Source organism: Hypanus sabinus, chromosome 29 (assembly GCF_030144855.1).
Source record: "Hypanus sabinus isolate sHypSab1 chromosome 29, sHypSab1.hap1, whole genome shotgun sequence".
Taxonomy (NCBI): domain Eukaryota; kingdom Metazoa; phylum Chordata; class Chondrichthyes; order Myliobatiformes; family Dasyatidae; genus Hypanus; species Hypanus sabinus.
This window is the reverse complement of record NC_082734.1, coordinates 21,744,276-21,768,541: the sequence shown is the minus strand read 5'-3', so window position 1 is coordinate 21,768,541 and position 24,266 is coordinate 21,744,276. Positions and strand designations below refer to the sequence as shown.

At 47.7% G+C, this 24,266-nt stretch overlaps 1 protein-coding gene across 1 annotated transcript in view; it reads left to right on the top strand.

The window, feature by feature from the left end:
- The window catches only part of elob (elongin B), a 37,529-nt gene extending 17,279 nt beyond the window's left edge, over positions 1–20,250 (top strand). Inside the window, exons 2-4 of the mRNA XM_059953933.1 lie at positions 3,052–3,186; positions 12,156–12,264; positions 19,731–20,250. Of these exons, the coding sequence (XP_059809916.1) occupies positions 3,052–3,186; positions 12,156–12,264; positions 19,731–19,843 (357 nt within the window). The 3' untranslated portion in view covers positions 19,844–20,250. The remainder of the gene's footprint in view (positions 1–3,051; positions 3,187–12,155; positions 12,265–19,730) is intronic.
- Positions 20,251–24,266: the final 4,016 nt, after the last annotated feature.

Genomic DNA, 24,266 nt, shown 5'->3' with positions numbered 1-24,266 from the left:
CCAGAGGAAGACCCTGCCAGTGTTGGCGGCTCCACTGTCGCACTTGCAGAGTGCGGGACCTCTGGACCTGGTATGTATGGATTTCCTGTCGATTGAGCCTGACACCAGCAACACCGCGAATGTATTAGTCATCACCGATCATTACACTCGCTATGCTCAGGCATTTCCCACCAAGGATCAGAAGGCGACGACAGTGGCGAAGGTGCTATGGGAGAAGTACTTTGTGCATTACGGCCTTCCCAGGCAAATCCATAGTGATCAGGGGCGGGACTTTGAGAGCCGCCTTATCCAGGAATTACTGACTATGCTTGGGGTTGAGAAATCCAGGACTACCCCTTACCACCCACAGGGAGATCCTCAGCCAGAGAGATTCAACAGGACCCTGTTGGATATGCTCGGGACGCTGGAGATTGGGCAGAAAAGCAGGTGGAGTCGTCATATTGGACAATTGGTTCACTGTTACAATTGTACTCGCAATGAGGCTACAGGGTATTCACCCTATTATCTGATGTTTGGGCGGGAAGCGAGGTTGCCCATTGACGTGTGTTTTGGAGGTGGAGTGGGTGAATTTCCCGGGAAGTCCCATCTAAAGTACGTGTCCGACATGAAGAGGGAGTTACAGCGGGCGTACGAGTTGGCCGAGGCGGCGGCTACCAAACAAAATCAGCGGAATAAGATGTGGTATGATCGAAAGGTGAAGTTTGTACAATTATTACCGGGCGACCGGGTCCTTTTACGGAATTTGGGACTCCCTGGTAAGCACAAGTTGGCAGATCGATGGGCGGCCAGCCCCTATGTAATAGAGAGCCAGATGCCTAACCTGCCAGTTTACCGGGTGAAACCCGAGGATGGATAAGGAGCCCGAGTGGGAGGTTACGCCCAGTACAAGGACTCTGCGAGGGAGCGGAGAACGGGAAGAGCCCGCTGCTGAAGAGCGGGGACGGGTCCCTCACTCGGGAATGGCTACCGATTCAGAGGAGGACGACTCAGATGAGTGGGTCCCGTTCCCATTCGCTGGTGCTCCAGTACCAGGAGAGGAAGCTCCTGGCCCTTCCCATACTGAATTGGGTGAGAGGAGGGAAGGTCTTGAGGGTCGGAGGGAAGGTCTTGAGGGTCAATTGGAGAGGGAGCCTACATTGGTGGGAGAGAGGGTGGAATCTGAGCGTGAGCCGGAGAGATCTCGGGTGAGGGAGGACCCCTGTGAGGAAGGGGGTGCGGGTCTGTCAGGTAGACCTGGGGTGTCCGAGACAGTGGGTTCACAGGTGACGAGGGAGCCCAGTGGGGCAGAAGGGGTATGGAGATCTCAGAGGATTAAGCGCCCCCCCGGAGCGGTTGACATATGTGGTACCGGGAGAACCGAGTGTGATTTCTACTGCTCTGGGTAGTTATGTCATTGCCTTCTGCACCTGGGTTGGGTTTTGTGTGTTGCAAGAAGCTTTGGGGACCTCTAGTAATGCCATGAGGGCATGACATTTGCTGGTGGGGAGAGAATGTACAATGTCCTGGGTATGTTACTCAAAATGGCCTCTTTGGTTTGTTACAAGTAGGAATGTTTCTTTGTCGGATAAGTGTTTCTCTAGCCGTTGTTTCACTTTAGAATGGCTGATATGGTAATTGTATTCATTTGTTAATCAATGGGGAATGTCATTGTGTCTTGTGATGCTGGGAACTTGGGGGAGGGGTTTTCGCGGGTTTTTTGGGAGAGGCCGAGGAAGACACTGAAGAAGGTGGACGTGTGCTGGACTGCTCGTAAGACCACCGGGGTGGTCCCAGGTGCGACGGCCGGATGGGTCGATTGGTTCGTTGATTGAGCTCCAACGAGTGCACTAAACAGACTGAACTTTGATAAGTGGCGCCTTTTGTTTTTTTTCCTTGTGTATATATATTGTATTGCTTACTACTCTTTAATTTTAGTAAACTCTTTAAAGTGTATTTCATAACGGTATTTGTTGTGGATTTGATACTGTTGGCGGGCTCGAGGCGTAAACTCGATTCTCACAGCACCTGCGTGTACGGGAGGTGGGTTGGAGAGTGGCTGGATCCCTTTTTCCCCTAGACATATACCAGCCTGTGGGTAAGTGTTACAGTATCTACAACAGAACAGTCAATAAAGCATAGAAATACAGATGTATCAGTGTGAATTAATCAATCTGGTGGCCTGGTGGAAGAAGCTGTCCCACAGCCTGTTGGTTCTGGCTTTCATGCTGTAGTACCGTTTCCCAATGATCCTCCAGGCTCTTTTTACACACCTGTCTTTGTAAGCCTCCTGAATAGTGGGAACTTCACATCTACAGATGCGCTGGCTGTCTGCACCACTCCCTGCAGAGTCCTGTGATTCAGGAAAGAACTGTTCCCATGCCAAGCAGTGATGCAGCCAGTCAGGATGCTCTCAGTTGTGCCTCTGTAGAAAGTCCTTTGGATTTGGGGACCCATACCAATCTTCTTTAAACATCTGAGGTGAAAGACACTTATGCTTTTTTCACCACACAGCTGGTATGTACAGACCATGTGAAATCCTCAGTAATGTGTATGCTGAGGAATTTAAGACTGTTCACCCTCTCAACCCCAGATCTATTGATGTCTATGGGGGTTATAGCTGCCTCCATGCATCCTGTAGTCCACAACCAACTTCTTTGTTTTTGTGACACTGAGGGGGAGGTTGTTTTCTTGACACCACTGTGTCAGGGTGATGACTTCTCTGTAGGCTGCCTCATTATTATTTGAGATTAGGCCAATCAATGTAGTATCGTCAGCAAATTTAATTAGCAGATTGGGGCTGTGGGTGGTGACACAATCATGGATGTACAGAGAGTAAAGATGGGACAGCGCAGAGAGTGTGGTGGAATGGTGTGGAGGTCTTCTCACTCTGTCTGACCCAGGATTGTGTGATGGGACGGTACGGTGGGGCAAGATTCAGCCTGTGTTTGACCCCGGGAGTCTGTGATGGGATGTTGGAAGCTACACTTCCATTCCTGTTAGTATGTGATTGAACTGGGGGTATCTGCTGTTCTGGAAGGGCTAACGTCTCCTTTTGCCCCGTCCCCTCAACAGGATGTGTTTTTAATGATTCGCCGACACAGGACAACAATATTCACCGATGCCAAAGAATCGACCACAGTTCTGGAGCTGAAGAAGGTAGTCGAGGGCATCTTGAAGCGATTGCCTGAGGACCAGCGACTCTACAAGGTGTGGTGACAGTTTGCCGCTTCCTAATGTGTGGCTGTCCCTGGAGTGGGTGACGGGACAGTGTGGAGGGAGCCTCACCCAGTATCTGACCCCGGGAATACAGTATGTGATATTCTGGTGTGGAGGGAGCCTCACCCAGTATCTGACCCCGGGAATACAGTATGTGATATTCTGGTGTGGAGGGAGCCTCACTCAGTATCTGACCCCGGGAATACAGTATGTGATATTCTAGTGTGGAGGGAACCTCACTCAGTATCTGACCCCAGGAATACAGTATGTGATATTCTAGTGTGGAGGGAGCCTCACCCAGTATCTGACCCCGGGAACACAGTATGTGATATTCTGGTGTGGAGGGAGCCTCACTCCGTATCTGACCCCGGGCATACAGTATATGATATTCTAGTGTGGAGGGAACCTCACTCAGTATCTGACCCCGGGAATACAGTATGTGATATTCTAGTGTGGAGGGAGCCTCACCCAGTATCTGACCCCGGGAACACAGTATGTGATATTCTGGTGTGGAGGGAGCCTCACTCAGTATCTGACCCCGGGAATACAGTATGTGATATTCTAGTGTGGAGGGAGCCTCACCCAGTATCTGACCCCGGGAATACAGTATGTGATATTCTGGTGTGGAGGGAGCCTCACTCAGTATCTGACCCCGGGAATACAGTATGTGATATTCTAGTGTGGAGGGAGCCTCACTCAGTATCTGACCCCGGGAATACAGTATGTGATATTCTAGTGTGGAGGGAGCTTCACCCAGTATCTGACCCCGGGAATACAGTATGTGATATTCTGGTGTGGAGGGAGCCTCACTCAGTATCTGACCCCGGGAATACAGTATGTGATATTCTGGTGTGGAGGGAGCCTCACTCAGTATCTGACCCCGGGAATACAGTATGTGATATTCTGGTTTGGAGGGAGCCTCACCCAGTATCTGACCCCGGGAATACAGTATATGATATTCTGGTGTGGAGGGAGCTTTACTCAGTATCTGACCCCGGGAATACAGTATGTGATAGTGCAGTGTGGTGGGAGCTTCACTCTGTGTTTGCCCCCTTTCATTTTACAAAAATACGCTTATTACAAATTCATGCCACTACACCAATGTACAATTACAAACAAAACCCGGCCAAATCATAACTAACAGAAACTAAATTAATGCATTCTCATCTTCTTCAAGATCCCTTGAAGATTTGATCCCTGCGGTGCCCAGCGGTTTCAAATCACCTCTGTTACCCATGGATGCCACGTGTTGTGTTTCCAGTCATAACCCCTGAACATTTCCAGGCAGTGAGCCCAGTCTGTCTCCAGGACCCACAGATAACTATCTTAGCCAGCCCCAGGAGCAGGTTAACTAGGACATCCTCCTCCCTCCCTTCCCCCTCTTTACTGGATGACCAAAGATGGAGAGGGTGGAGCTAGGGTGGAGCTAAAATGCAGCCAGAAGGCAAGAAACAGCCCCCTCAGATATGCAAGTAAGGGCTGCAGCCTCGTGCACTCCATGTACATATGGTTCATGGTTTCTTCCAGCCAGCAGAAGTGACAAGCAGCTGGGAGATCCGTGTACAAGGGGAGGACACCATAACAGAATGGCTTTCACTGGCTCCCAGGTGTGAAGATTGATGCACAGCATGTTGGGATGGTGAACGATGGCTAGGAAACAGATGGCGCAGGGTAGCTGCTCATATAGGTATCCCCTACCTGCAGCTCTGAAAGGGACTGCAGGTGTCGATGTGAGATGGCTCAAATTTTGAGAGACCAGCTCCCAGATAAGAATCTGTGGCTTGGGGCCAACAAGAAACTCCAGTTGAGCAGAGCTGGGCTCAGCTAGAAATACTCCACTGACCTGAGCTGCACCAGCACCTAATGATGTAGGGCTGGGGTAAGACCTTAGCAAGTCCTGATAGAAGCCAGGCAGCCTCTGCAGAACAGCACGGCTGACGTCCACCAGAGATAGCCAAGCCATTTCGCTAATGTGGTGGCCACTCTGAAGTAGGGCCGTCATGAACCCATGACATCAGAGAGGGTGCTCGGAGTACAGCAGTCTCTACAGGGTCCTGAGACCAAGAGTCGCCAACATGTGTGCAGACGCGCACCGGCGACTGTCTACCATTTCCAATCAGGAGACTCGGGACCACTGCAAAGTATTTCCTGCTGCCCCAGAAGAAGTCCACTAACTTCCTCTGTAACATGGCCATTTGGTACCAAAAAACCTCACCTCGGTAGGAAAGTACCCTCAGGAGCCAGGCCACAACATTCACCTCTAGGTCCTCCCGATTCGCCAGCCAGGCCTCCCAGAGGAAGATGCTTGGTGCTCCAAGGAAAATGTTTCATCACCCCCGGCGGGAGTCTACCTGCAGTTGACCCACTAAGAGTCCGGAACACTTTGCCCAGTTGATCCTGGGGAAGGATGGAGCTGCGTAAACCTGGCATCAACTGCAGGTCACCGGGATCTGTCAAATTGGGAGCACATCACTGGTATAGGCTGACAGGCAACCTCTGTGCCCAACTTGTACAGAACTAGACCCTCTGAGCTGGACACGGGACTGGCTCTACATAGATGGTGTACAACCAGTGAGATTTGAGGATTCCCTGACGTACTTTCCTGTGAAAGGGAGTGGGTGCCATCAATGATCCATTGACCTTGATGAGGCACTTTGTGGTGTAGTGTAACAGCCAAACCCATGCTACAAAGTGTGGTCCAGGCCTGCAGAGTGCCCACCAGGAAACTGTCATATGCTTTCTCCTGGTCAAAAGAGAGAAATGCTGCCAGGGACCCAGTGTCCTGGAGCAGGTGGATCAGATCCCGAACTGGATGAACATTGTCCAGAATGGACCGGCCCAGTGCTACATTGCAATGGTCGGCATGGATCACCTGCCCCAACACTGAGCCAAGACTGTTGGCCATTGCCAACAGTCCACACACAAAATGGAGACCAGACACTTCAGATCTCCTTCCTTGGGCAACAGGTACATGACAGCTCTCTGTCACAAAAGGTGAATCTTCCTGGTGCCTAGGCTGTCCTCTAGAACAAGACGATGATCATCTTCCAGGACATCCCAGAAAGCTTGAAGTGACTCAATGGTCAGGGCATCTAGGCTGGGGGAACTTGACCCTCAGGAATTGCTCGAAGGGCTGTAGACAGCTCAGCTCAAATCGGGAGCAGCCAGCCTGACCATCAGCAAACCCTCCCAGACCTCCCTGCATGCTTCCACATTTGATGGGTCTGGCGAGAACAAGGGCTCATAGAAAGAGAATAATTCTTGGTTGATTTCATTAGGCACATTCAGAAGCTAGGAACTGCTCTCCTCCACTTCTCTAATGAATAGAAGTAGGGTAAGCCACAGTCCAAATCCTGCAGCACGCATGCATCTCGGGGCTGCTGGAGCTACAGATCTTTCAGTGAATCCTTCCTTCTGGTATAACTGTGAATCCTCAGCAGTTGGACCAAGGCAGGGCTCTAAGTGGAGCAACTCTCTCTCAAACTGCTCAATCTCAGAGCCCCACATCCCACCATAGAAAGGAGGAGCAGAAGTCCTCATGTGTCCTTCCAGGTGGCCCTGAAATCGGCTGTCCTTCAGCAGATGGTTGCTAAAATGCCCATACCTGGACCCCACCCTGCAAATGCAGAGGAGCGAACTGCATCCACGTGTCGTGGTGGTGTGAGCATGCCACAGGCTGCATGGAGGCTACTAGTGCAGGAGGCATATGCCTAAGAGGGTTGTTTATGCAGGCCCTCCCCTCCACCCCCGACCATCTCAAGAAGGAACTAGGAACAGGAAGCCAAGGAGCCAAAGCCACCAAGCCAAAGGAGCCCACTAACTCCTTTAACTTCTTCATTGACGCTGGAGACCAGAGTCATCCCCCCCCCCGAGGGTAGAGTTGAAATCTCCTCTTGAGGATGACGCAGTCTCTGGCGTTGATGGAACTCAGCAGGGTGAACACCTGGTAGAACAGGTGCATCTGCAACACCCTGTCCCCGGGGGCATACACGTCGACAAATAGCAATGGTACGCCGTCCAGGCACACAGCAAGGTGGAGCAGATGACTGGGAATTATATCCTGGACTTTGATCATTTCTACTGGAATGATAGGGCCATCGAGATTGCCACCCCACTAGTGATGGAGCTGAGGTGGCTCACGTAGACCCCTCCCTGCCACTCCAGGAGCCAAGTGGACTCATCTTGTGGAATGGTGTTGGTTTCCTGCAGGAAACTCGCTGCATATCTCCCATTGTTAAGGATTGCGAGATTGTTAAATTTGCAGAGAGAACCCTGCCCTGCCTGCGTGTGCATGTGCGGGAATTTGCGTGTTTTCTGTATAAATGTGGGTTTCTCCCAGAAGCTCTGGTTCCATCCAGTGTCTCGACAACAGGCGGGAGGTTGGGAATTAATTGGTGCCTGTGAATCCCACCCATGGGTAGGTTAAAGGTTAGTGGGAGCAAAGTGGTGGTGTGCAGGAGAGAGGAGACATTTGAGGTAAAGCTGCAGCCAGCAGGTGGTGATGTTGTCTTCTGCTCTGCCTGAGAGTTGGTTTATTCCCATCAGGTAAATTGATGTATGGTTCATTATCGAAATATAGAGTCGGAAACAGGCCCTTCTGCCCAACTCGACCCTGCTATCTAACACGTCTACCTAGCCCCCATTTGCCTGCATTAGTCCCATATCCCTCTTCAACTTGGTTATCTGTGTACGTGTACACTTAATTGTATCTGCCTCTCCCACTTCCTCTGGCAGCTCATTCCATATCCCTTCCACCCTCTGGATGAAAGTCTGCCCTTTTTAAAACTTTCCTCTCTCACCTTGAGCATATTGCCCTCTACACTTAGACTTCCCTCCTCTGGGGAAAAAAGAGTTGGTCAACTTATCTAAGCTCTCAAGAGGTCACCCCTCAGCTCCTTCGCTCCAGGGAAAAACAGTCCCAACCATGCCCTGGCGAATCTTTTCTGCACTCACTCCACCTTAATCTCACCTTCATACAGCTGGGTGACCTGAACTGCACACAATTCTCCGTATGGTCTGTCTGATATCTTGTACAGCTGTAACGAGACGTCCCAATTCCTGTACTCCATGCCAGCGTGTCAGATATCTTCACTACCCTGAGTACTAGTGGTTTCACTTTCAGGGAGTCCCAGGGGAGTCATGCATATGTAGCCCTGGGTCTCTCTGTTCTTCAACACTCCCCAGGGCCCTGCTGTTCTCTATGAAGGACCTTCCTTGATTTAACCTCCCAAAGTGGAGGGAGGGAGAAGAGCGAGAATCATTGAGTCACTGAGCCATACATCATGGAATCCAGCCCTTCAACCCATTTGGTCTGTGTTCACGAAGATTCCCATCTAAGCTAGTTCTGTTTGCCTGTGCTTTGGCTTAAATCCCTCTAAGCCAAGAGTGCCCAACATTTTTAATGCCATGGACCCCTACCATTAACTGAGGGGTCCATGGAATCCAAGTTGGGACCTCACATTCTAAATGTTTTCTATCCATGTCCTGTTTTTTAAACAGCAGGTACTGGTAAACGTACCTACCTCAACCAGCAGCTCATTCCAAATACTGACCAACCTCTAGGTGAAAAGGTTGCCCCATGGCTTCCTATAAAATTTCTCCTGTCTCACTTTAAAGCTTATACCCTCTGGTTCTTGATTTCCACAACCCTGCAGACAAAGTCTGTGCATCTTTTCTATTTGCCTCTCGTGGTCTTATAAACCTCCGCCAGGGCACCCTTTGGCCTTCAGGAAAAATAGTCCCGGCCCTCTCCAGCCTCTCAAGCCCTCCAGTCCTGGGAACATCCTGGTGAATCCTGTGTACGCCCACTCCAGTGATGAGGGGGAGCGTGTGTAACTGATACCCGGGGATGCCAGAAGGGAGGGTAACATCAGACTGCAGTGGAAAGCCTTGTTCATACTGCCATCCATACGGATCATTTTGTCACATCAGTATGTCGAGGTAGTATAAGTGCAGTAAGCAGTAACAGTGCAGAAGAAGCTGTTACAGTTATGGAGAAGGCATGGTGTAGGTGGAGAATAAGTTGCTAGGCCATAACAAGGTAGATTGGGAGGTGAAGAGTCCATCTGAACTGTACAAAGTGTGTGTGTTTGTTTGTGTTTATGCTTATGCACTGCGGTTCCCAATGTCCTGGGACATTGCAGAGGGAATCTTCACTCTGTCTCTGATCCCAGGAATGTGTGATGAGTCAGCACAGAAGGAGATTCACCCTGTCTGACCTTGGCAGTGTGTGATTGAATGGTGCAGAGCGAGCTTCACTCTTTTGTCTGACCCTGGGAGTGTGTGATGGGATTGTGTTGAGGGAGCTTCACTCTATCTAGCTTATTATTAATTAATAACTTTTTGGAAAAAAAAATCAGTTTAATCTTTGTTTAACTGGATTGTTATTACACAATGCCATGAAATTAGCTTTTATCTGCTGTGGCGGAGTACGAGGATAAACATGAGTTAATGTAACATTCATTGAAAAGCAAAATAAATATTGATACTGGTGTGATAATGAGTGTTAAAGTGGATTTTGCCATCCTGAGACACCTTGTAGAGTCATACAGCACAACAACATACCCTTCAGCCCATCTGCTCCATGCTGACCAAGATGCCCCGGCCAAGCCAGTCCCATTTGCCTGAACTTGGCCCTTGTTTCTTGACGTCTTTCCTATTTGTGTACCTGTCCAAATGCAGTTTAAATGTTGTTAATGCCCCTGCAGCTTGTTCCATATTTTAACCACACTCAGTTTGGGGGGAGGGGGGAAGTGCCAATTAAATCTCCCCTTTAACCTTAATCCTGTGCCCTTTGTTCTTGATTCCCCGCCTTTAGTGAAAAAGACTGTTTGTATTCACCCTGTCTATGCCCCTATTGATATTAGACATCTCTACAAGATCACTTGGTCTCCTTTCCTCCGAGAATCAAAATCTAGCCTGTGTAGCCTGTCTCTCAAGTACCAACAACATCCTTATCAATCACCAGCACTCTTTCCACTTTAATGGCATTGTTCCCATTAGTGGGACAACCAGAACGGAGCACAGTGCTCCCAAGTGTATCCTGTACGAACGCACCATGACCTCCTGACCCGGGTACTCAGTGCGCTGAAGGCCAGCGTGCCAAACATCGTCTTCACCCCCCAGTCTACCTGTGCTGCCACTCTCAGGGAATCCCATACCTGAGCTCAATGCTCCCTCTGTTCTACAACACTCCCTTCTGTCCTCTGTGAAAGTCCAACTTTGATTTTACTCGCCAAAAAGCAATATCTTGCACTTATCCAAACTAAACTCTGTTTGCCATTCCTTGGCCTGCTTACTCAGCTGATTAAGATTCCCATGAACTTTACTTCTTGTGCATTCTGCCTCGCTATTTACTTTAGCTGAATGCAGGAGAGCTGTATCAGCTTATTCCACCATGTTGGCGATGAAGAGGGTGTCCTTAGTTGTGTTGGATTCCCTAAAGGTTAACTTATAGGTTGGGTCGATTGTAAGGAAGGAAAATGCGATGTTAGCATTCGTTTCCAGAGGAATAGAATATGAATGAATGAAATTAATTTATTTCGGTCAGTACAAACATAACAAAAAGCATCATTTACAACGGTGATTTCATAGGACAAAATCACAACAAAAAACATAGATATTCTTTAAAACAAACCGAAAGGGTATAGGCTGAAGCTACAGCTTATTACGCCCTCCCCTCTTACTGAGACGACAACATATTTGGTGTCAATCATCACATCAAAAACAAAAAAATTCATAATCATTTAACACAAAATCCAATTCCAAATATCATTTATGTACATTACTCCCATTCATTTAAAATCATGTATTTTATATTTGTTCATTAAATAATTTTTTTTAACTTGTTAAGTGTGGTGCATGTTTTTAAATTCTCACTACAACTGTTCCATAGATTCACCCCTCTGACTGAAATACAATGATTTTTTACATTTGTTCTTATCCTTTGTTTTTGAAATATACATGTTCCTCTCAAATCATGTTGCCTTTCTCATTTTAAACAATCTTTGGATACTTTGTGGTATCTGTCCATTTTTTACTTTATACATAATTTGTATTATTTTAAAATCTACAAAATCTCTGAATTTTAAAGTGTTTAGTTGAATAAGTAGTGGATTGGTTGGCTCATAATAACTTGCCTTATTTACGATTCGTTTAACTTTCTTTTGGAGTAGAAAAACTGAGTATGTATTTCCCCACACCTCTACAGAGTAAGTCATGTATGGAACTATAAGTGAACAGTGTAACGTATACAAAAATTCCTGATTTAAAAGGAAGGATGCAACGCTGGGGCTTTATAATACGTCATTGGTCAGACCACATTCTGAGTATTGTGAGTAGTTTTGGGCCCTATAGTTTAGAAAGAACATGCTGGCGTTGGAGAGGGCTCAGAGAAATTCACGTTGATGATTCTGGGACTGAATTGGTTAAAGAACGATGCGTGTTTGCTGGCTCTGGGCCTGTACCTTTGAGTTCAAGAGGAAGAGATGAGGAGAGGGATCTTATTGAAACCTCCCAGGTACTGAAAGGCTTGGATAGAGTGGACGTGGAGAGGACGTCCACATCAGTGGGAGAGTTTGCGATCCAAGGACACAGTGTCAAAATAAAGAGGAAAACACGTCATTGGGTGTATTTAAGACAGAGGTTCTTGATTGGTGAGGAAGTTGAGGGCTGCAGGGAGAAGGGTTTAAGAGAAAAATCAGATGTGGTTTAAAGAGTGAATGGCCCTGTCCTGCTCCTGGAGGAGAAACCTGTATGGTGCACTGTCCTTCAGTGGGTGATAGAGGAGCTGCCACTTGCTGAGGGGGTTGGCCCTGTGCTGGGGGAGACGGTGGATCCTCTCATCAACCATCTGAGTCGCAGCGAGAATACTTGTGTGTCTGTACCTGTGAGGCGAACAATTACACAACACTAACTTGTTTTCACACTCTGTCCCCCCCTCCCTCTCCCTCCTCCGACAGGATGACCAGCTGCTGGATGACGCGAAGACGCTGGGTGACTGTGGCTTCACCAGCCAGACCGCCCGACCCCAAGCACCGGCCACAGTGGGACTGGCCTTCAAGTCGCTGGGTGAGTGTCCCACAGCTTGAGGGGGAGAGGGGTGTTCCAAGATGCAGCCCTCTCCCATTTCCCAACCCCGGCCAAACGGCAGGGTGGTAGGGGGGAGTTTTAGACGGTTAGGGGAAGATATTCTGAGGATGGTGGTGTCAGCTGCAGTAATTCCTGGGGCAGAGAGGGCTGGAGGGCTTCCTCTGGGCCTGCTCTGCTCGCCCTCTTTACCCCCACCATCTGCCTCATGCTCCACGCTCTCCACATGTATGTCCCCAACCCTCTACCATTTGCAATTCTACTCCCTTGACCCTATTTGGAAGTAACTGAGTCCACAACACTGGCTGATCTCACCCCTCTGTGCAGCCTCTGCTAACAGTGTTATAGATTCCCAAACCCCCACCCCCCGACTCCCAAAAGAGATAGTAAGAGACACCGGTCAGTGTACAGATCTCCCCCTGCGAGGCACCAGTCGGTTTTCAGATTGGATCTCTGGAGATATTCTCCATAGTTCCCTTTCACCTCCCTGCCCCTTCCCAGGAGCCATGCTGTCCCACACCCCTGCACTCTCCACAACACCCACCCCTCACTCTGAGCTGCCAGTCAGAGGAAGCAAGGCGTGTGTGGGCAGATAGTTTCCTGCGTTCATGCAGAAAAAGAGCAACCCTCATTCAGCCACAGTTGGGGGGACTGTAGGAGATGGGCTGCTCGTCACAGACAGAGTCGTCCACTCACCATCACTTCACTCACTGCCTCCTCCCCCTCAATCTTGCTGTTTCTGCCCTTTCTGTCCCTCCCCCTCACCCCATCTCTGCTGGTTTGAGAGAATGGGCAAAGAAGTGGCAGATACAATATAGCACAGTGGTCTAACTCGTGACTTATGAAGGCCAGCACACCATGTGCTGCCTTAACCACCTTATCAGCCTCCGCCGCAACTTTGAGGGATCTATGGGTGTGAACTGCAAGATCCCCCAGTCCTTCCACACTGCTAAGAATCCTGCCATTATTGTGCCTTCAAATTCGACCTTCCAAATGAATCACTTCACACTTTACCGGGTTGAACTCCCATCTGCCACTTCTCAGCCCAAATCTGCATCCTGCCAATGCCCCACTATAACCCACGACAACTGTCTACGCTACCCACAACACCACCAACCTTTGTGTCACCTGTAATTTACCAACACAGCCTACCAGTTCCTCATCCGAGTCATTTATAAAAATCACAAAGGCCAGCGGTCCCAGAACAGACCCCAGTGGAACACCACTGCTCGCTCTGCTACCACGGTCTGCCTTTAGTGGCAAGACAAATCCAGATCCACATAGCCAGGTTCACTGGATCCTATGCCTACTGAGTGAGCCTACTGTGGAGAACCTTATCAAGCCTTACTAAAATCCACAGACACCACGTCCACTGCTCTACCTTCATCGATGTACTTTGTCACGTCCGCAAAGAATTCAGTCAGGCTTGTGAGGCGTGACTAGCCCCAACTATTCCTAATCAGGCTATGCTTCTCCAAATAGTCATAAATCCTGTCTCTAATAATCCGATTCAATAATTTGCCCACCACTGAAATAAGACTCACTGGTCTATAATTACCAGGGTCACCCCTACTCATGTGGCTGGTGAGGACACAAAGATCATTGCCAAAGTGCTGCAGCTCTTCCCTCACTTACTGTAGTTACTTAGGGTATATTAGGAAATCATCGGACAAAGTCAACATGGATTTGTGAAAGGAAAATCATGTCTGACAAATCTTATAGAATTTTTTGAAGATGTAACTAGTAGAGTGGATAGGGGAGAGCCAGTGGATGTGGTATATTTAGATTTTCAAAAGGCTTTTGACAAGGTCCCACACAGGAGATTAGTGTGCAAACTTAAAGCACACGGTATTGGGGGTATGGTATTGATGTGGATAGAGAATTGGTTGGCAGACAGGAAGCAAAGAGTGGGAGTAAACGGGACCTTTTCAGAATGGCAGGCAGTAACTAGTGGGGTAACACAAGGCTCAGTGCTGGGACCCTAGTTGTTTACAATATATATTAATGATTTAGACGAGGGAATTAAATGCAGCATCTCCAAGTTTGCAGATGACACGAAGCTGGGCGCTGGTGTTAGCTGTGAGGAGGATGCTTAGAGGATGCAGGGTGACTTGGATAGGTTAGGTGAGTGGGCAAATTCATGGCATATGCAATTTAATGTGGATAAATGTGAGGTTATCCACTTTGGTTGCGAAAACAGATTATTATCTGAATCGTGGCCGATTAGGAAAAGGGGAGATGCAACGAGACCTGGGTGTCATTGTACACCAGTCACTGAAGGTGGGCATGCAGGTACAGCAGGCGGTGAAAAAGGCAAATGGTATGTTGGCATTCATAGCAAAGGGATTTGAGTACAGGAGCAGGGAGGTTCTACTGCAGTTCTACAAGGCCTTGGTGAGACCGCACCTAGAATATTGTGTGCAGTTTTGGTCCCCTAATCTGAGGAAAGACATTCTTGCCATAGAGGGAGTACAGAGAAGGTTCACCAGATTGATTCCTGGGATGGCAGGACTTTCATGTGAAGAAAGACTGGTTTGACTAGGCTTATAGTCACTAGAATTTAGAAGATTGAGGGGGGATCTTATTGAAACGTATAAAATTCTAAAGGAATTGGACAGGCTAGGTGCAGGAAGATTGTTTCCGATGTTGGGAAAGTCCAGAACGAGGGGTCACAGTTTAAGGATAAAAGGGAAGCCTTTTAGGACTGAGATGAAGAAAAACTTCTTCACACAGAGAGTGGTGAATCTGTGGAATTCTCTGCCACAGGAAACAGTTGAGGCCGGTTCATTGGCTATATTTAAGAGGAGGTTAGATATGGCCCTTGTGGCTAAAGGGATTGGGGGTATGGAGAGAAAGCAGGTACAGGGTTCTGAGTTGGATGATCAGCCATGATCATACTGAATGGCCGTGCAGGCTCAAAGGGCTAAATGGCCTACTCCTGCACTTATTTTCTACATTTCTATTTCGTATGGCCCTAGGACTTATCTATCCTAATGATTTTCTGTAGTTCCAGCATATCCTCTTTTGTAATGTCGACTGTTGCAAAATATCAGCCTGATGTACACTGTCCTCACAGACTTCAAGGTTTCTCTCATTGGTGAATACTGAAGCAAAATATTCATTTAAAAACTTCCTCCTCTGTCTCCAAGTGCATGTTTCTAAAATAATCCTACCCTCACTCTGGTCTCCCTCCTGTTCTTCACATGTAGAATGCCTTGGTATTTTCCCTAATTCTAATCACCATGCTCTCTTCTCACTCTTCCATCCTTTCTTAAGTTCCTTCCTGGCTTCCTTGTAATTCTCTTGTGTCTTGTTTGATCCTTGTTACTAAACCTTAAGTAAACTTCTTTCTTTCTCTTGATAAGATGCTTCATATCTCTTGTCAACTATGGTTCCTTCACCCTTCAATTCTTTCCCTGCCTCAATGGGACAAACCTATCTAGAACAGCAAGCAAGAGCTCCCCATTTCCATTGTGCCTTTTCCTGAGTACGTGCATTCCCAATTTATGCTCCCAAGTTCCTGCCTAATATCATAATTCCCCCATCCTAATTAATGACAAATTAATGGGCACTCTCCAAAGTGTTCACCCACCAAGAGATCTGACAGCATAAGACTATAAGATATAGGAGCAGAATTAGGCCATTTGGCCCATCGCATCTGCTCCACTATTTCATCATGGCTGATCCAATTTTCCTCTCAGCCCCAATCTCCTGCCTGTGCCCTGTATCCCTTCATACCCTAAACAATCAAGAATCTATCAACCTCTGCCTTAAATACACATAAAAATTTGGCCTACACAGCTGCCTGTAGTAAAGAATTCTTCAGATTTACCACTCTAGCTAAAGAAATTCTTCCTCATCTCTCTACTCTGAAGCTGTGTCCTCTGGTCTTAGACTCTCCCACCATAGAAAACATCCACTCACCATCTAATAGGCTTCGGTGAGGTCACCACTCATTTTTCTGAATTCTAATTAACACAGGCCCAGGCCATCAAATGATCTTCATGTGACAAGCTGTTCAATCCGGGAATCATTTTCGTGAACCTCTATTGAACCCTCTTCAGTTTCAGCACATCCTTTCTAAGATAAGGGACCCAAACCTGCTCAGGGTACTCCAAGTGAGGCATCACCAGTGCTTTATAAAGTCTCAACATTACATCCTTGCTTTTATATTCTAATCTTCTTGAAATGAATGCTAACATTACACTTGCCTTCCTCACCACGGACTCAACCTGCAAATCAGAAAATTCTGCGCAAATACTTCCAAATTCTTTTGCACCTCAGTTTTTTTTTGTATTTTCCCTCCACTTAGAAAATAGTCGACCCTTTCATTTCTTCTACCAGAGTGCATGACTGTACACTTTCCAACACTGTATTCCATCTGTCATTTCTTTGCCATTTCTCCTGATCTGTCTACATCCTACTGTAGCTTCTCTACTTCCTCAAAACTACCTGCTCTCCACTTATCTTCATATTGTTTGCAAACTTTGTAACAAAGCCATCAATTCCATCATCCAAATCATTGACATATAACGTAAGAAGAATCAGTCCCAACACAGACCCCTATGGAACACCACTAGCCACCAGCAGCCAGCCAGAAAAGACTCCCTTCGTTCCCACTCTTTGCCTATTGCCAATCAGCCATTGCTTTATCCATGCTAAAATATTTCCTGTAATACCACGAGCTCGTAGCTTGTTAAGTGGCCTCGTGTGACACCTTATCAAAAGCCTTCTGAAAATCCAGGTACATAACACCAAGCAAATCTCCTTTGTCTATCTTGTAATTCAAAGATTTGCAACAGATTTGTCAGGCAAGATTTTCCCTTGAGGGAACCATGCTGACTATGGCCTATTTTCACATGTGCCTTCAAGTTTCCTGAGAATCTTAATAATCGACTCCAACATCTTCCCAATCAGAGGTCAGGACTAACTAGCTTGTGCCTCTCTCCCTTCTTGAAGAGTTGAGTGACATTTGCAATTTTCCAGTCTTCCAGAATCTAGAGATTCTTGAAAGGTCATTACTAATGGCTCCACAATCTCTTCAGCCACCTCTTTCAGAACCCTGGAGTGTACACCATCTGGTCCAGGTGACTTATCTACCTTCAAACCTTCAGTTTCCCAAGAACCTTCTCTCTAGTTATGGTAACATCACACTCTACATGACTCCTGGAACTTCCACGATACTACAAGTATCTTCCACAGTAACGACTGATGCAAAATACTTGTTCATCTGCCATTTTATTGTTCTCCATTGCTACCTGTCCAGCATCATTTTCCAGCAGTCCGATATCCACTCTTGCTTCTCTTTTGCACTTTATGTATCTAAAGAAACTTTTGGTATCCTCTTTAATATTATTGGCTAACTTATTTTTGTATTTCATCTTTACCTTAATTACATTTTTTTTTAGTTGCCTTGTGTTGGTTTTTAAAAGCTTCCCAATCCTTTAACTTCCCGTTAATTTGTGCTCTATTATATGTCCTATCTTTGGCTTTTATGTTGGTTTTGACTTCTCTTGTTAGACACGGTTGTGTCATCTTTCTTTTAGAATGCCTCTTCCTCTTTGGGATGTATATCTCCTATGCCTTCCGAATTGTTCCCAGAAATTCCAGCCATTGTTGCCCTGCCGTCATCCCTGCCAGTGTTCTTTTCCAACCACTCTGACCAACTCTTTTCTCATGCCTCTGTATTTCCCTTCACTCCATTGTAATACTGATATAACTGACTTTAGTTTCTCCTTCTCAAATTTCAGGGTGAATTTGATCATGTAATGATCACTGGCCCCTAAGGGTTCTTTTACCTTAAGCTCTGTAATCAATTCCAGTTCTTGCACAACACCCAATTCAGGAAAGCCATCTTGTGGGCACTCGAGAAATTTCCCCCACCCCCCTAGAAAATCAGCACCAATCTGATTTTCCCGATCTGCCTGCATATTGAAGTCCCCAATGACTATTGTAACGTTGCCCATTTGGCATGCAATTTCTATCTCCTGTTGTAATTTTTAGGTCAAATTCTTACTGCTGTTTGGGTGTCTGTATACAACTCCCATCAGGGTCTTTTTACCCTTGCAATTCCTTAGCTTTATCCACAATGATTCAACACCTTCTGGCCTTATGTCACCTCTTTCTAACTATTTGATTTCATTTTTTTTTACCAACAAAGATGCGCTACCTCCTCTGCCTTCCTGCCTATCCTTTCGATACAATGTGTATCATTGGACATTAAGCTCCCAGCTATAATCTTTCAGCCATGATTCAGTGATGCCGACAACATCATACCTGAAAATCTGCCATTGTGCTGCAAGTTCATCTACCTTATTCCGTATACTGTGTGCATTCAGTCCTGTATTCACCCCTTTTTATTTTGTTGCCCCCATGCTCAGCCTTTTGACTCCTAACTTTGTCTGAGGTCTTATCAACATCTGCCTCCACAACCTCTCCATAAGTTCTTCTGGCACTGATTCCCATCCCCCTATAACTCCAATTTAAACCCCACCGTGCTGCAATAACAAACCTTCCCGCTAGGATATTAGTCACCTTCCGGTTCAGGTGCAAGCCGTCCCTTCTGTATGGGTCCCACCTGCAAGAGAGTTCAATGATCCAAAAATCTTAAGTCCTTCCTCCTACACCAAATCCTTGGCCACGTATTAAACTGTATAATCTTCCAAGTTCTAGCCTCACTAGCACGTGGCACGGGTAGCAATCCTGAGGTCTCAACCCTGGAGGGTACTGTCCTTTATTTTAGCACCTAACTCCCTGAACTCTCTTGTAATTCGTCCTACCCATGTCATTGGTACCTACATGGACGACGACATCTGGCTGTTCACCCTTCCACTTATGAATGTTGAGAACTCAATCTGAGATATCCTGGACCCTGGCACCCAGAAGGCAACATACTATATGGGGAAACTCTTACTTGCCCACTGTCCATCCCCCTAATTGATGAATTCCCTATCACCACAGTGTGCCTCATCTTCCGTCTTCCCTTCCGAGTTACAGAGACAACTCAGTGCAGAGACCCAACCACCGTCCATTCTTCTGTTAGGGAAGTTGAAGACTCCCATGACAACAGCCCTGTTACTTTTGCACTTGATTAGGAGGGGAAGGGGAGAATTCAGGAGAATGGGATTGAGTGGAGGGAAAAAAATCAGCCATGATTGAAGGGCAGAGCAGACTCAATGGGCTGAATGTCCTAATTCTGCATCTATGTCTTATGACCTCTTGACCGCTCCCTTTCTGTTTGTCTTTGTCTCTCAGAGATGGTGAGGTGTGTAGGGGGAGGTTAGCAAGACGGAGTAGGGGGGTGTAAGGCAGTGGCGATTACAGAGACAGAAAGAAGGTGATTGCAGAATGGGGAGGGGCATAAGGAGGAAGGGGGTCGTGGGAATGTGGGGAGGGTGTTACTGTCCAGCCCTGCACTCTAACCCATCTCTCTGTCTGGCCCACTGCAGATGACCAGTTTGAACCACTGCGTATCGACCCGTTCTCCAGCCCACCAGAGCTGCCGGACGTGATGAAGCCCCAGGACTCTGGAAGCAGTGCCAATGAACAGGCCGTCCAGTGAGCTGTCGCACTGGGCAGCCCTTCCAGCTGCCTGTACTCAGCACACTGGCTGAACACACTGGACTCAACCCTTTCCCTCCTCATCCTTCCTGCTGCCCATACCATACCGTCCCTCCCACCTGCTCTCACTCTCTTTCCCTCGCTTTCAGACCTCACGTACCTGCTTTCCCCCTCTGCTTACTCCTCCCACCCCTCCTCGCCCTCTCTGTCCCACATTCCTCTCTTCCCCCACTTCCTCATCCCTGTTTTCACTTTTTCCCCCATCTTCATCACCCTCTTTCCTCCACTTTGTCCTTTCTCTGTCCCGCATTCTCCCCCTTCTCTCCCCCTCACTCCCCACTCTCCCTCTCTCTCGATATATCCTCCCTTGTTTGTTTTCTCGTGCCCCACACCCCCCCACCCCAGCCCTTCTCCCATAAACAGCAGAAGCCCTGAATAACCCCTCCTGCAAGTTCACTCACGGTGTGGGGGGGGGGTGTTGGGGGCAGAAGCCAACAGAAATTCTGCACATGGGACTGGGAGGGAAGGGGGTGCTCAAACTGTGGGGGATTCAGGAGAGAGAGAGATGGAGATGTCAAGATGTCAAGGGCCCCACCCTCAGTAAGAAAGGGGGTGGGGGCATGATCTTAGACTCCCACACTGTAGCCAGTATCTTCACCTGCCCTATCCCCACCCCTTCCCTTCAATCAGGGGCAATGATCCCACCCAAATATGTACATCCCCTTCTCTCTCCTGAAATAAACCCCCCACCATCCCGCAGGTGTAGGGGGTTGAATTTGTCATCCCTTGTTCACTCCACGCACATACCTGTGCAGTTATACTACGCACACGGCCTAGTGGAGGACGAGTAGTTTTTGTTCCAGGCTTTGGTGACAGAATCTGACCCCTGTGTCCGCCTCTTTGATGTAGGACACCTTTGTGGGGGTGGGGGATCTATAGACGAACCTCAAAACACCCAAGGGATCTTCTCCAATTTTGTTCCCTGTCTCTGTCTCACCCACCCCTAGCAACTTATCTTCCATCCCTCTCTCTGCCCCCCTCCTCCCTGGATGGGGCATTGGACACTGTCTTCTCTGTCCTCCTCCCAGGATGGGGTGTTGGACACACCCTCTTTGCCCCCAGCCCCCGGGATGGGGCGTTGACACAACCCACTCTGTGCCCTCCCCAGAATGGTGTGTTGGACATGCCCCCTGTGCCCTGTCCCCAGGATGGGGCATTGAACATGCTGTAGCCCCATCCCAGGCATCGTACACACTCCCTCGCTCGGGCACTGTGTATGTAAAGGTAGCTGATCCTGTGGCCCCCCCCCCCGGCTCGGAATTATCTGATCTGGGATCCTCCTGAACCTTGCTTCGGGTTGTCGGAAATGGAGATCAGAGGGTGTGGGGTGGGGAGAGGGGAGTGGGAGTGAGCAGGGCCACGCCCACACACACACACACACACACACTCGCTCTCTGCAGACTATTGTAAGGTGGGGGGGGGGGGAGCGAGGCGGACAAGAGAGAGAGACCTCTCTCACATGAGAACCTGTGCACCTCACAGCTAGTTGCTGTGCGATCACATGTCTGAGTCCGTGTTGAACAGACCCAGCTCTCCTCATCAGAGGGGAGAGAGTGGGGGGGGTTATTTGCCACAGAGCAGCAGATTTCCTTCCCATACCCCCCTCCCCCCACCCACTCTTCTCCCAGGAACTCAGTAAGAGTTAGCAGAGAAACCCAGATGTTATCAGTATACAGATCACCGAACCTGAAGAAATTGGTCTGCTTCACCAGAAGTTTCCTCTTGTTTTATTTTTGGTTCTTTAGTAAGGTTTTTTGTTCATTTTCAAGTAAACATATTGTGTAAACACACAGTGAATTTATCTTCTTTGTAATGTTCTTGAGCTACCAAGCAATTTTATTTTGCAATTGCAAGGTCTATAAATATAAAATAAAGGAAGTGAACTGAGACAGAGAAATGGCCTTTTTTAAAATTGTATTCCCCTGGGGACTGGGCGTTGGACACACCGTCCTCTCCCTGCCCCCCCCCCCCATGGGACTGGGCGTCGGGCACGTCTCTTTCCCCAAACAACTACAAGTTGAACAGAAGTGACCTCTGCATTGAAACGGCTCCATGAGATTCTCAGATCATTTTCACTTCTTTAGGGTCGTGTGGACACAGTGCAGTGTTAGAACATAGAAATCTACAGCATATTAAAGGCCCTTTAGCCCACAATCCTGTGCCGACCATGTAATCTACTCTGGAAACCGCCTAGAATTTCCCTACCACACAGCCCTCTATGTCTCCAAACTCCAGGTAACTATGTGAGAGTCTCTTAAAAGACCCTATTGTATCCGCCTTTACCACTGTTGCTGGCAGTGCAGTCCACGCACCCACCACTGTGTGAAACACTTACCTCTGACATCACCCTTGTACCTACTTCCAAGCACCTTAAAACTATGTCCCTTCATTTCAGCTATTTCAGCCCTGGGAGAAAACCTCTGGCTGTCCACACGATCAATGCCTTCCATCATCTTATACACCTCTATCAAGTCACCTCTCATCATTCGTCACTCCAAGAAGAAAAGGCCGAGTTCACTCAACTTGTTCTCATAAGGCACGCTCCACAATCCAGGCAACATCCTAGTAAATCTCTGCAATGGTATTCCAAACCCTGATGTCCAAGGAGTGTCCTGTAGCCAAGAGCACTCTGTGCAGTGATGTGATGATGGAAATTTTAAAGGTTTAAAAGGAAATGGGATAAATGGAGAATTTAGTGGGTGTGTCAGAGTGAAGGGAGATTTTTGTTTCGGCACAGAATATCATGTGGGCACCTGAGAAAAGTTTTTGCCTTTTTTGGTCACATTTACTGAAGATGAAAATAGTTTTTGTTGCATTTTATACCAATCATTCCATACACAAATACAGTGAGGTAATACAAAGATAGATACTTTATTGATCTCAAAGGAAACTACAATGTCACAGTAGCAAGTGCACAGATATACAAATATTAGATTAGAAGTGGAAAATAAAAGAAAAAGTTATCACAGTCTAACAGGAAGGGGGGGGGGGTCATCACTTTCCCAGCCATAGGTCGATTCATTATAGAGTCTAATGGCCGAGGGTAGGAATGACCTCATATCGCGCTCTTTGGAGCAACACTGTTGTCTTAGTCTATTACTAAACGTGCTCCTCTGTTCAGCCAAGTTGGCATGCAGAGGGTGAGAAACATTGTCCAGAATTGCCAGGATTTTCTGGAGGGTCCTTTGTTCTACCACAGACTCCAGTGTGTCCCATTTGACTCCTATAACAGAGCCGGCCTTTCTAATCAGTTTATTGACCCAGTTGGCATCACTCATGTTGATGCCATTGCCCCAGCACACCCCCACATAGAAGATTGTACTGGTGACAACAGGCTGGTAGAATGTGAAGAAGAGGCCTGTACACTTCAAAGGGCCTTAGTCTCCTCAGGAAGTAGAGGCGATTCTGGCCCTTCTTGTACACAGCCTCTGTGTTGGTGCTCCACTCAAATCTGTCATCCAGGTGCACCCCAGGTACTTGTTGGTCCTCATCTCATCCACGTCCTCACCATCAACAGTAACGGAGCAGTGCAGGCATAATCTTCCTAAAGTTCATCACCATCTTCTTTGTCTTATTGATGTTGAGCTGCAGATGATTCAGCTTGCACCACTCGACAATGTCCTCCACTGCACTGCAGGCAGGCTAGGACCATGACAAGGTAGATCATGAGGTCAAGAGTCCATCTGATTGTACTAGGGAAACGCTCAGTAATCTTACAACAGCAGAGTAGAAGCTGTCCTTGACCCTGGTGGAACGCGCTTCCAGGCTTTCGTATCTTCTGCCTGATGGGTGAGGGGAAAAGAGAGATTGTCCGAGATGGATGTGGCAGTTGATTATGTTGGCTGGTTTACCAAAGCAACAGGAAGTAGAGACAGATTCCATAGAGGGGAGGCTGGTTTCATTATGTGCTGTGTCCACAACTCTCTTGGGCAGAGCAGTTGCCATACCAAGCAGCAATGCATCTGAACAGGGCTGACAGAGACATGCCAAATTTCTTAGACCTCCTGAGGAAATGGAGGTGCTGATGTGCTTTCTTGGTTGTGGTGTCTACACAGTTGACGGGTTATTGGGAAGGTTCAAACATGGACGATCTTGAGGGTACTTGGAAGGGTTGGATGTGGAGTTGCTTTGACGGTGGGAAGATCACAACAGGAAACAATTATAAGCTAAGGGGTTGGCTATTTAAAGTGGAGGTCCGTGGAAATCTCTGAGAACATAGAAAAGAGTACAGCACGGGAATAGGTCCTTCAGCCACCCTGTTGTAGCGTTATAGCACACTACAACACAAACAGGCCCTTTGGTCCACCTGGTTCATGCTAAACTGTTATTGTGCCTAGTCCCATTGACCGCACCTATCCCCTAGC